A 12422-nucleotide genomic window follows, 5' to 3' on the forward strand; every position below is an offset into this window, starting at 1 on the left:
ATTACTAGATTATAAATTGTTACTTGCTCATGTTTTGAAATCATCACAAAATTGCCATTGAGTTTCAGTAGTGCTAAAAATTATTCATAAGGGTTTGGGGTTTTTTTTGCATAGCAAACCTCATATTTTTTATTATGAAGTAAAAGGCAGAAAAACAAATTTAACAAAATCTTTTGGCTGTAGATACAAAAATGCTGCTAGCAAGGATTTTCTTGGTATTTTCTAAGCCCATGAGAGACTTTTCTCTCTCACAGAAGAGGTAGCAGGGTATGTAAACAACCAAGCCACCTGCAACCTTGAAAAATCTTCTTTATGGTATAGTAGAAAAATATTTTGACAATGGATGTTTTAGGATTTTAGCCAATCACCCCAAGGGGTGGCTGATCCTTTGTCCAATTAGACTATGAAGAAAAAAGTCTATAAAAGGGTTTGTAAAATAATTAAATCAATCAATCTTGCTGCACAATTCCTGCCTGCTGGATCTTCTCTACTCCTCCTCCCTACGGCTGCAGGACATGGTGATATACCCTAGGGCCTAGGCCTGTGGTAATATTTGGCGAAGAAATTAACTATAATGCCATTGAGGTTTTTCAAAAATACTAAGTTTAGCTGAGCCCATATTTACTTAATAAATTTAACTTTGTGTATGATTATGCTGTTAAGTATCACTGTGATTGCTGACAGAGAAAATTCAGTGACATATTTTAGAAATGTTCTGTAAACTGTTTTCTGGCCATTTCATTTTCATGGAAAGAATTCTACTCTCTTGCCTGCACACTGAGGAATGCCTGTCATGTTTTCTTCTACAGATCCCTTTGATTTGAACCACAATCTTGGAGCTGGATTGTCAAGAAAAAGTAAGTCATCTGTTAACAATTTCAGTTACAAAGTGAAGACCTTGTCTTGGATCTTATTTTACATTCTGGTTTGATATTTAGATGATGATTTCAGTTTGAGTTTTTTTTTTCTTCCACAGTGACAAATTTTATAATGAAGGCTTTTATCAATGGCAGAAGGGTATTTGGTACCCCTGTAAAAATATTTCCTAAAGAATACCCATCAAAAATGGTAAGTTCCTTCTAAGAGGAGTATGTGTGTGCTCTTTGGCATAAAACTTAGCCTTTGCAGTAGTATGGTTACACTCACTTTAAGCTCTTTCTCTTAAATTGCCACACTACTCTAAAAGTCTTCATGGGAGTTACTGCTGAGTACCATTTTAATGTCATTTGCGTGTAAAATATGTTGGTATACAGAAGACTAGTCAAGTCAGAGTTTCATTGTACAGATTTATGTATTTTAATCCGAATCAAAACCAGCTTAGCATTTCTTAAAACTGCAGTTTTTTATAAAAGAGTATGCACACCTGGTGGTTAGTAGGCTGCCTGTCAAAAAAGAGGTCAGTGGCCAGTTAATTCATTAGGTCTTTCAGGGTTCAGCTACAGACCCCAAGTTTATTCTTTTCTGTAACTCTTACTGCTGTTTTAACACTTTTGTATCTGTCTTGATTTCCAAGTGTTTGTATTTTCATTTTTAAATTATTTAAATGATTTTTAAATTATTAATGTGATTTCTTCTATAGGAGTACTTTTTTGATCCTGAGATACTAACCGAAGGAGAATTGGCACCAAATGATAGATGCTGCAGAACTTGTGGTAAAATTGGCCATTTCATGAAAGATTGTCCCATGAGACGAAAGTGAGTATAGTACTGGCATCTGTGTGTAACTTTTTTTCCTCAGGTTTGTTTAGGAAAGATTAGGATAGTAATGCTGAAACAAAACGTCTGTGTGCTGCAGATTATTTCCTGAACTTAAATTAAAATGTATCAGTACCTGTTTTGGCGGTGGTGGATGGTGTTGCTGTAGAACTGTTAATTTAAGGTATCAGTGTTGACTCTCCACTTCATTTTACAGGAAGGGAGTAGTCAACGAGAATCTAAATACTCAGCAGAGCTGAATAACTGTGTGCTGTGAAAAGCACTCATGGATGCAATTTTATTTTTATTTATTTAATAGCTTCTACTACCAGAATTATGTTTCTCCTAGCAAGACACAATTTTGTCAAGTTCACAGAATCATACAATTTCTATCAAAAACAAGGCAAGAATGTCACAGCATTACTTTTTGTAAGCACACATGTATGAGAACAATGTCCTGTTTTACATCCAAGAGAATACCTCTCTACCTGAATAGCCACATCCAACATTCAGTGACTTTCTTCTTGCAGCAAATGAATGGCTAAATGGGTTTTGCTGCTCTTCCTCTTATGAAATGTCTAAACTTAAAACTCATCCTTTAATTTTGTTTTCTATTTAAGACAAAGCTCTTTTAAAGACTTCATGTCTGTAAATGCTGACTTTCTGGCGGGGGAAGCCATGCAGACAGTCAGTGTGATTGGTAATGCAAGCTTTGTTTATTGGCAATACAGAGGCGCTTATATAGTATTGAGTACAAGCTTATCAGTTCTTTAATTAGTTTAAACTTATAAAAGCGCATTCTTACTTCTACATAATTGGGTTAGATGAAAGACTACATTTGGCAAGCTTCTATTATTTATGTTTTGACTTGAGAGATCAAAAATCTTCCTCCCTTCTCATGGTCAGTATATCTTATCAGCACAGGACTGTACCTCCTAAAAACTCCCTTTTGGTTCTCAGGCCTGTTTCTCACGCAGGCATTTTCTCATGCAAACATTTTCTCTTGCAGGCCTTTGCTTGTACAGTTCTGTTATTGATTTGTACCCTTTATCAATGATCCATGTCCCTGATCCTCTAACCATTCTCCAACATATAAAGTAGTGAAATCATGAATTATGCTCACTTGTAAGGTGGATGGAAAAACCTAACTATTGTTTAGTATCTATTTATGTTAAAAGCTGTCATTAAAAATCATTTGCACTTGTCTGTAACTAAGTAAAAAAAAAAGCTACTAACATCATGTTGGATGAAGTGGCTGTTCCACTACACATTAGATATTTGTGAACTTACATTGTTGATTCTGCTAATTTAGACATTTACTCAACTTTTAAAAATGCAGTAGCTGACGATAGTTTGAAATTAAAGAGTGCTGAAGATGGTGTGAAAGTCTGCTCAAGGTCTAAACTGCTGTCTTACCTCTATGGATTTTTAGTCTTGCATCCTGAAGTGAAACACCAGTTCATTGCACATACTCAGCTACGTTCTGTACAACATTAGAGGAAATGTAAATGGGATTATGCATCTAAGAACAGAAATGCCCTATGGGGTATAATCACTGATACATTTAAGTGCTCTGTTCAGCCATTCATTGCAAAAGGGAATGCTGTCTCTGAAGGGCAAACCAGTTATTTTCTGCAATCTCTTCTCATGCATTCCCTCAGCATCTGCAGTTGCTGTATAAAAGATGTTAGAGCACATACCTGCCCTGCTCTGGTAATGCTCATTTGTGGACTGGACTTGTTTATGATTTTGTCCTTTTAGGTTCTTTTTTCCTGAATCTGATTCTCCTGGTTTCTGTAACAGTCTTCTATGGCAACCAGTTCCATAAGTGTTCTGACTGATGTGTAAAATAGTACTTTCCTATATTTGTTTAAAGCTAATCTTAGTGATCTAATAACTTGCTGAGTGTGCACTTAATCCATTTGTCAATGTTCCTAACAAAGATGTTAAATAATATTGGTCCCAATACAGACCCCTGAGGAACACCGTTCATCACTGGTGTTCACATGGACATCAAGACAGTGACCACAATGCTTGAAGTGCAACTATCCATCCAGTTCCTTATCCACTGCGGGGTGCCCCTATCAAATCCATGTCTTTCCATTTTAGAGACAAGGATGTTGTGTAAGACAGTGTCAGATGCTTTGCAGAAGTCCAGCTACATGATGTCAGTCACTCTTTCCTTACCAAACATTTCTATAACCATCTTATAGAAAGCTACCAGATTTTTCAGGCATGATTTGCTCTTACTGAAGGCATGTTGACTGTCACCAGTTGCCTCTCTGTTTTCCATGTGCCTTAGCATAGTTTCCAGGAGGGTCTGCTCCATAATCTTAGCAGGCAGAGGTGAGACTGACCAGCCTATAGCTCCCCAGGTCTTCCTTTTATGCCTTTTTTTTTAAAAAAGAAGCTGACCTTGAAGCTCATGCCATTCTTTTGCCCTTCATTCAGTTTTGTGAAGTATTTTCCAAGTTTTTAGCCATTAGCAATGCATCCAACTTGCCAGAGGAGCCTGATACCATCTTCAGACTTGGAGGTTTCACTCCTGTCTCTTTCCCTAGTCATGTATAAAGCTGTTAGATGAAACAAATCTGACAGTGGTAGTGTTTCTTCACTGCTAGACCTTTAAGTCACATAGAATTTTAGAAGCTTCTGGCAGTAGAAGAGACTTCTAGAGTGAATATGCACAGTTTCAGAAGGAAGGAACTGAGTTCTGGTTGAATTGTACAAATAAAAAAACAACCCAGAACTATAGCCCTATTTTTTTTGTACTTTGTTAGCATTTTGCTTGGTGTTTCTTCTCTTCCATTGTCTGCAACTTAAGCAGTCAGATTTTCAGTTGTTCTTATATTTTTTGAGTTACAATTATTAGGATTTAGGACTGCATTGTCATCTAATTGTAAAGTTAAATTATTAAATATTTGTTACATCAGTGTAGCACTGTTTGGTAGGAGAGTCAAAAGGAAAGGTATGGCAATTCACTTCATTTATTCCACTGAAGAATTACTTTGTCTAAGGACAGCACATGGGTTTTTGGTTTGGTTTTTTTATTGATTCTGTGTATGAATGTAAGGCTTCTGAATTCTGCAGCACTTTTCTGCTCCTGCAGGCTAAGACGGCGTCGTGGTTATGAAGGTGCACAAAGGTATGGAGAAATCAAGGAGAAAAGAAGCAAAGAGGACAAAGAAATGCAGAATAAACCAACAGAAAAGGAGAACTCAATCAAGGAGGGAAAGTTGCACCTATGTACACCTCAGAAGAGGAAACTAGCAAAGGTAATAGTGGAAACTGGAAGAGAGAAGACTCCCAGGCAATCAGCAGAGAAATGGAAGCGTCCGGAAGAGAGAGACTTAAGAGAAAAACGTTGTTTTATCTGTGGAAGAGAAGGTCATATTAGAAAGGAATGCCCACAATATAAAGGAGTTGCCGGTAAGAAACTGATCAAGCTGAGTAGTTTAAACAGCACTTATGGTGTTCTTCGGTATTTTTAACATGATTGACTAACAGATAAGGTTTTTGCACCATGTAAATGTTGGGTTGTTTTTTTTAATGTAGTCACATTTAATGATTTTCCCTTCATCCTCACCTTCCTTTCAGAAATTTGCTGTATCCTAGGGGATTTGGCATGGTTTCTCTTAGCAGATAAGATATTTGTAATTAAAAGGGTATAAGTATCAAATATATTGAAATTCCTTCCATTGTCATCACAGTATATGAGCTTGCCAACATTTCAAAGTACAGCCTCTCTTCCAGTTCATCATAATTGCAACAAAAGCTAACATTACAGCTCTTCACATTACCTAAACCAGAATGATTGATTGTATACAACCCTAAAGTCGATATGAAAAGTGTACAGATTTGCTCAGATAGAATTTTGTGAATAAAATAAAGAACGCTTCTGACAAGTCAGCAGTTGGAGGGATACAGGAATTCACCTCATAGATCCTGATTGACAGATCTGAATGAAATATTTCTAAGCAAAAGAGTTTAATTATCTAAGTCATCCCTCAAATAAGATGGATTGCTCATAGTTTGTGTTCCAAAGGAATATCTTTCTGAGATAAAACTCAGACTTAAGACAATATGTGGTACTTGTAATTAGCTTCCAAAGGAACAAAATAACACTGTTTCCCTGTAGGTTAACCTGGGTGTGTTTAAATTCAGGCTGGAAAAAATTTGTTTTACAGATTACTAATGACTTGACCTCTTAAAGGAACAGACAGGAGTCTTTTATATAAACATATTTTACAAACCAGCTTTTCTCTACTTGAAAAAATATCCTGTCTGCCTTAGATGAGGAAACTCTTCATAATCGGATGCATTTAGAGGAAGAGGGCATAAGACTGTGTTAAAATACTGGAAGAGGGAGGAAAATGGGGCAGGTATATTCAGAATTGTGAATATATTTAGAAGTATTCTTACTTTGATAGACCACTAGAAGTATTGGATGGACAGAGAAGTTGATTAAAAATTGAAGCCATGCGTCATTCAGCTTCTGACCTTTTGAAGGTGTATGTCAAGTCTAAATTTAACTTTAGAGTTTATCTTTGACCTTTTCTCACTGAACTTCTCTTCCAACCATTCTGTTCGCCGTGGTACTGCGTGTGCTAAGGTGGAGGGGAATATGCCTGACTGTTTCATAGTCAATGATATTTAACATTCATTGTATGAGAACTGTACTTAGGCTTCACAGTATATATGTCTAAACTAATAAATTCTGAAATAGGTGTTTTTATTAGTATGTTTGAATTTGAAAGAATTGCTGTAGGTTGGGCTTTGTCTTTTATTGCTTGCTTAGTGCCTGAAGTGTTCTCTCTAGTTGAATAAAGTACTATGAACAAATGGATCAAAGAGTTCAGACTTCACTCTTTGCTGCATATTGTGAGAATATGGACACTTCGCTTATCACCTTATCTTCATTCATCCTAAATTCTCTGTCGCCTGCTGATTCTGGAAGAGAATACAAAGCTTAATTTATTGTAGTTTCCTAGCTTAGATGTATGTCACCACATTATGCCAGTTTTCAGTGTTATAAAACTGAGGAAAATAACAATGTCCTACATTCTACATTTTCTGATTCTAGATAGCAAATATTTTGGTATTTTTCTGTCTTACGATAACCGAAATAGAAATTAGTTTGCAATTAGCAACTCCTTTTTATGATTTTTTCAGGTGGCTCAAAACCAGAAGTGTTGTGCGGGTCCCCTTCTTTACCCAGTGCTGTCAAACATGCTGGTAGATTAAATCAGGTAAACACCAAGTGTCATTTTTGTTTCATCTTTTACTTTTTATATGTTTTAAAGTCCATGTAAAGTAATTAAGAACAGCTTTACTTTAGTTTTCAAGGAAAACCTTTTATGTTGTAAAATGGAATACTTCAGTTTTCTTGGTTCATTGATGTGTGTATGTTTTTTATAGGGAGTGCTTATGCATGAAGAAAAAAAGAAACAAAAAGGAAAAGTATTTTTGAGTCCCCAGTCAGGTTTGTGTATCTTCAGTTCAATTCATAAACTATATGTAAAAGCCTGGCCAGGTGGGCAAGGGAGGGGATTCTGCCCCTCTGCTCTGCTGAGACCCCACCTGCAGTGCTGCATCCAGCTCTGGGGTGCCAGCACAGGAAGGACAGGGACCTGTGAGAGTGAGTCCAGAGGAGGCTTACCAAGATGATTAGAGGGATGGAGCACTTCTCCTATGGAGAGGCTGAGAGGGTTGGGGCCGTTCAGCCTGGAGAAAAGAAGGCTTTGGGAAGACTGTGTTGGCCTTTCAGTTCTAAAAAAGGGCCTGTAGGAAAAGTGGAAACAAACTTCTTAGCAGGGACTGTTGTGATAAAACCTGGGGTAATGGTTTAAAACTGAAAGAGGGTCAGTTTACATTAGATTAAAGAAAAAAGTTTTTTACAATGAGGATGGCGAAACATGGGCACAGGTTCCCCAGAGAGGTGGTGGATGCCCCATCCCTGAAAACATCCAAGGTCAGGTTGGATGTGGCTCTGAGCAACCTGATCTAGTGGAAAATGTCCCTGCTCATGGCAGGAGGGTTGGACTAAATGATCCTTAACACAAATTATTCTAGAATTGTATGATTCTTCATCAGTCCTTACAGGAATTTTACCTAATTTGCTGAACACAGTGGCAGCTTGAACAGGCTGAAGCCACCTATGTTTTTTAATCTGGAAAAGTGTACAATTTTTGAGTTTTTATTTGGAAGCAAAACTTGGGCACAACAATTCTGTGCCTTTATATCATTGACTCTGGTTGATTTATTTTGCAGAACGGTATGGTGGAGTTGTATCAATCTCTTCTGTTTCAGCTTACATGGGGTTTTCTGATTCTTCAGGAACATGGAATCCTTTCTTTTGAGGGTTCCTTGCAGTAATTGTCTAGAATTATACACAATAAACTTAAGAGAAATTATCAAACCACATCCTTAGCGTGAGCTGCCAAAATGCAAACTAGTTAAAATTACATTTGAAAGTAGCAGTGAGATTGTATTATAAAGGCCTTTATGTACTTTTTCTGAATCAGAGATGGTTTGCTTTAAATGTGTGATTAACAATGTAGCTTCCTTTCAGTAATTTCACACTCTTATTAGCAATGAAGTACAGTACAATGAATATTTTTAGAATGGCTGCTTTTTTTAAAATTAGAATTTCTAGTACAACTCTTCAAACCTTTCAGCAGCATGGGTGTATAATGCACTAATCTCTCTGCAGTTGGAGGGGGACCTAATTAGTTTTCTGAAGTTTGTAAAGATTTGACTGCAATTAAGTATCTCAAACTGAATTATCTGTTTTGTTGGGAAGACATATTTGGTTTTTTGTCTTCACTGCAAGGCTTTTTCAAGTCTAAGTTTGGGGATTTTTTAACACAAAGTGATTTGTCATTAGGTGTTTAGTTGAAGAAAATGCTGGTTTTTGATTTTGTATTTTATTATTTTCTACTGTCCTTCAGCAGGTAATGCTCTTAAGTTGATCTGTATGTCCTTTGATTCTAGTTTGATTTGATAGTAATTTTCTCCTGTCTTTTTGTTTCAGTTGGTTTATGTCTTTTTTGGAGAAAAAAAAAAAGCAAATACCTTTAAAGCATGATGCTTTCTTCCTCCCAATTTAGGCAGCCTTTCCAATAAATACATGACTCAGGGAAAAGCCTCACAGAAGAGGACCCAGCAAGAATCATGAGGGATATTAAGCACTGGTAAACTGCAACGCAGGCCCATCATTCACTTACAAGAAATGTCTTTGGCTAAAGCATCTGAATTCACGGGACAGCAGCATAGACAACCTTCAGCTTAAGTTCAATGAAAATATGGGTGTTTTATTTTAAATTGTTAGTACAAACAACTGTGGATTTTAATACGCACCCCTGCTCTTTAATAGATTGTTTGAGGATTTTAATAGAAAGCCATGATGTTTTGTATTTGTTTACTAGGTAAATCATTTAGAAAAGGGCAGGTACTAAAAATGGACTGTTTTCAGGGTTTTGTTGTTCCACCTGATGATTTTAAACTGCACTAAAACTATGTGCTAGCCAAATAAATTATATTTTCTTCAAAAATGAATTTTAGAAGGAGCAAATGATATTTATTAATGTTGATTGTTTACTGAATCCTCATGTAAGTGTTTGAAATGTTTGTAGACTGCTATGTTCTTTTTTATTTCTCTAGAGAACTGAAAACATAGACGCTAGTCATCATATGTAAAACAGTCTCTGGACAAGCAGTGCCACTGAGATTTTGTGGGGTTGTTTTCTGTTCTGTGATTTTATGGGAGTTCATTTGCTGCTGTGCTCATGTTCAGGAAGAAAGAAAGAAAGACTAGGAAACAGGTCAGTCCTGTTTTGTTGCTGCTAAGAATCTTTTTCAAGGCCTTGGGGATACAGACAAAAATGCTTTAAGAAATAGAGGTATTATATTTGGCAGTTGGGGAAAAATACATGTCCGTTTTCATAGAATGTGAAGAGGATCCTTGTACCAGTCAAGAATTTACATTCTTTAGTAATAGGCACTTGAGCTTTACTTGAAGTCCTTCCAGAGGTGGTAATGTACCATCTTATCTTGTTCAGAAAAGAATTAGTCACATGTTAAAATTGTTAATTGTTAAAATTGTTAATTTATGAATCTGAAATAAATTTTAAAAAAAAGTGAAAATCAGACTTAAGTTTCTGTATTTTTTCCTGAGGTTGTAGTTTTCAATATTCCTGACATAAATGTAGAATTAATGATAACTTACTATAATTATCTTGATTTTGACTATCATGTTCAATATTTTTTTCCCTATCAATCTATTTTTATGGAAGTTGAAAGCTAGAATTGCTGAAGTGGTCTTAGGGAACTAGGATCCTGTTTTCGTTTTCATCCATCTGAAGCCAGCTATCTGTGGACTTCTAGATATGTTGCTTTCACAAATAATTTCTTCTGTGTCCTTTGCCAAAGACATACTATATTTTTGCTTCATTTAGCTTTCTGTTCAGAGTTACTTCCAGTTTTGCTGGTGGGAATGAAGTGTATAAACCTCTTCTGAACCAGGTGCATACTCTGTCCTCCTAATGATACGGAGAGACACACAGTTGTTCATTCATGCTGCCTTTTTTATTAGAAAAAAGTGCTGTCATCATATTTCACAAGAATTTCACGTGCTTTTGACGTCCGAGTTTCCAAAGTTGGAATATGTTTTATGCTGTGAATAGTAAGTTATCAGGGCTGAGAAATTGAGAAAGATGAAGTTGTTTCAGGTTTGCAGCACAGTTAACTGTCTTAAACAGGTAAGTCAACCTCATTTAGCTATTTAACTGCTAGATCACACACATCCATTTTCCCTAATGTAATTTTTCTGGTGAGGTTTGTTTCATAGCTGTATTTAAAACTGTTTCCCCATCTGTTAAAATTCTACTTAAACTTACTTATTGCACAGCAATTTCTTTTATAAACATCATCACGTTTTTATAAGAACTACAGAAGCCACATAAAAAATTACCTTCACTAATAAGTTTTCATGGCTTGAAATAGCTGCATAGGAGTTCCCTAGCATGGAAAGTTGTTGGCTTTTTCTTCCATACTGATGAATTATCAATATTTCTTGTTACTTGCTTGAACTAGTTAGATTTAAAACAGATTTTTCCATTTATCTTCTCTGAGGGAAGGCTAATGTTCAAGCTCATGCTCAGTCTTCCATGCTGAGATTGATTCAGCAGACACGGGACTAAGGAGTGATGCTTGGAAGCATCCTGAGGAAAGAGAAAGTAAAGCTCTTTGTGCCTGCATGATAGAGTGTTACTGATGACAGTGGCGTTAGTTGCATTTGTACATGAACTTCCCCCCTTCAAGAGTACTGACTTCAGCCCAGTAGTTCATTTAAATCCCCCCAAGTAGGATTGTTTTGTTGAGATTGCATGCTCAAGGTGCATGAATTGTGTGTGATACACTTTTTGTAGCTAAAGAAAATGCAACTTTCTTTATAACCTGCTTTCTTTTAACCTGCTATCTTTGTATTTGAAGTAGTAGTGCTTCAGTAAAGTGTAGTGGCATAATTTATGTGTAGTGGTTTGGTCCAAAATACTCATAACTGTTTATCTTCTGTGAGATAAGAATTAGGAGAGACAGAAAGCAGGCACCAAACTTGAAAGAATATAAAGAAGTTTATTAACAGACCTAAAAGAAGGGGGAAAAAAAATATACCACCTTCAGAACTCTTCTCCCCCCCCCACCTTCCTCCCTTCTCCCACTGACAATGTGAAAAGACAACCCTTCAGATGTTCAGTCTGTTTACCACTGCCATAATAACCTTGTTTAGTCCCTTTAGAAAGAGAAGTCTCTTCTTGCTCATGCTATGAAAACATTATCACAACGAGCCAGCCGCCCACTTCCAAATATTGTTCAGTCCATTTAGGAAGAGGAGTCTCTCTGCCTGCGTGTGAGTCCCTTCCCCTGACTTGCAGCTTTTCCTGCAACTGCTTTCGAGGGTCCACTCTTGAAGTTTTTTGGGGTACAATTTTAAGGTTGAGCCGTTCAGAAGCAAGAACAGAGGCCTTTCTCCTTCCCTGGGAGCAAAAGGTCTTCCTCATCTTCATCTTTAGGACTATCTCTGGGAGCATCTCTAGGAACTGAGGTTTCTCCTTTCCCATTTGGAGCAGAAGTCCTCATCTGGTTCATCTCTCCCTGTCCAAACTTCTCATGAAATTACAGCTGCGTCAGCATCTGCCTATCTCAGCGCAGGTGCTTTTGCTCACAAGTAAAAGTTGAACACTCCACCCCCCACATCTTCATGAAATTACAACAGGATACTCTGATATATCATAGCTTCACAACAGACTTTCAGCTTTAAGCATCTCCTCTTTCTCTTCCCTCAGGTTTTCAGCTCTTCACAGCAATAAAAGGGTTAATCTCACCTCGGCCTTGCAGCTGGAATGTTGCTTATCGCAGTGGAGAGGGGGGAGAGCCGAGCTGCTCCGGCTGCCCACAGCAAGGCAGTGGGGGGGGGTTCCACAGGTGGAACAGGTCCATGGCTCCAGGATGGCCGTGGCCCGGCCCAGCCTGGCCCAAGCAGGGCCTGGGCCGGGCCCGCTGGCCCCCACACAGGGCCCGCAGCCACCTGTGCCAGCGCCGGAAACGAGAGAGAGCTTGGGGGGGAGTTTGTCTATTCTTAAGTGTGGATCACAGAGGCGGTCACAACTTTAAGTGGCTCAAAGAATTGTCCATATTCAAACTGGCCAGCTGATAGGTTCTATCAGGTC

The 12422-nt window shown here is 37.5% G+C and overlaps 1 protein-coding gene across 3 annotated transcripts in view; it reads left to right on the forward strand.

Moving 5' to 3' along the window:
• TUT7 (terminal uridylyl transferase 7) overlaps window positions 1-9845 on the forward strand; it is a 34918-nt gene extending 25073 nt beyond the window's left edge. For 2 of the 3 annotated variants that reach the window (XM_039567052.1, XM_010403726.4), the window contains exons 23-29: window positions 810-857; window positions 977-1068; window positions 1580-1695; window positions 4805-5124; window positions 6868-6944; window positions 7114-7177; window positions 8805-9845. In XM_039567052.1, the coding sequence (XP_039422986.1) occupies window positions 810-857; window positions 977-1068; window positions 1580-1695; window positions 4805-5124; window positions 6868-6944; window positions 7114-7177; window positions 8805-8872 (785 nt within the window). In that variant the 3' untranslated portion in view covers window positions 8873-9845. The remainder of the gene's footprint in view (window positions 1-809; window positions 858-976; window positions 1069-1579; window positions 1696-4804; window positions 5125-6867; window positions 6945-7113; window positions 7178-8804) is intronic. The other variant, XM_039567053.1, reaches the window with a different exon arrangement.
• The last annotated feature ends 2577 nt before the right edge of the window (window positions 9846-12422 follow it).

This window comes from Corvus cornix, chromosome Z (assembly GCF_000738735.6).
Source record: "Corvus cornix cornix isolate S_Up_H32 chromosome Z, ASM73873v5, whole genome shotgun sequence".
Lineage (NCBI taxonomy): Eukaryota > Metazoa > Chordata > Aves > Passeriformes > Corvidae > Corvus > Corvus cornix.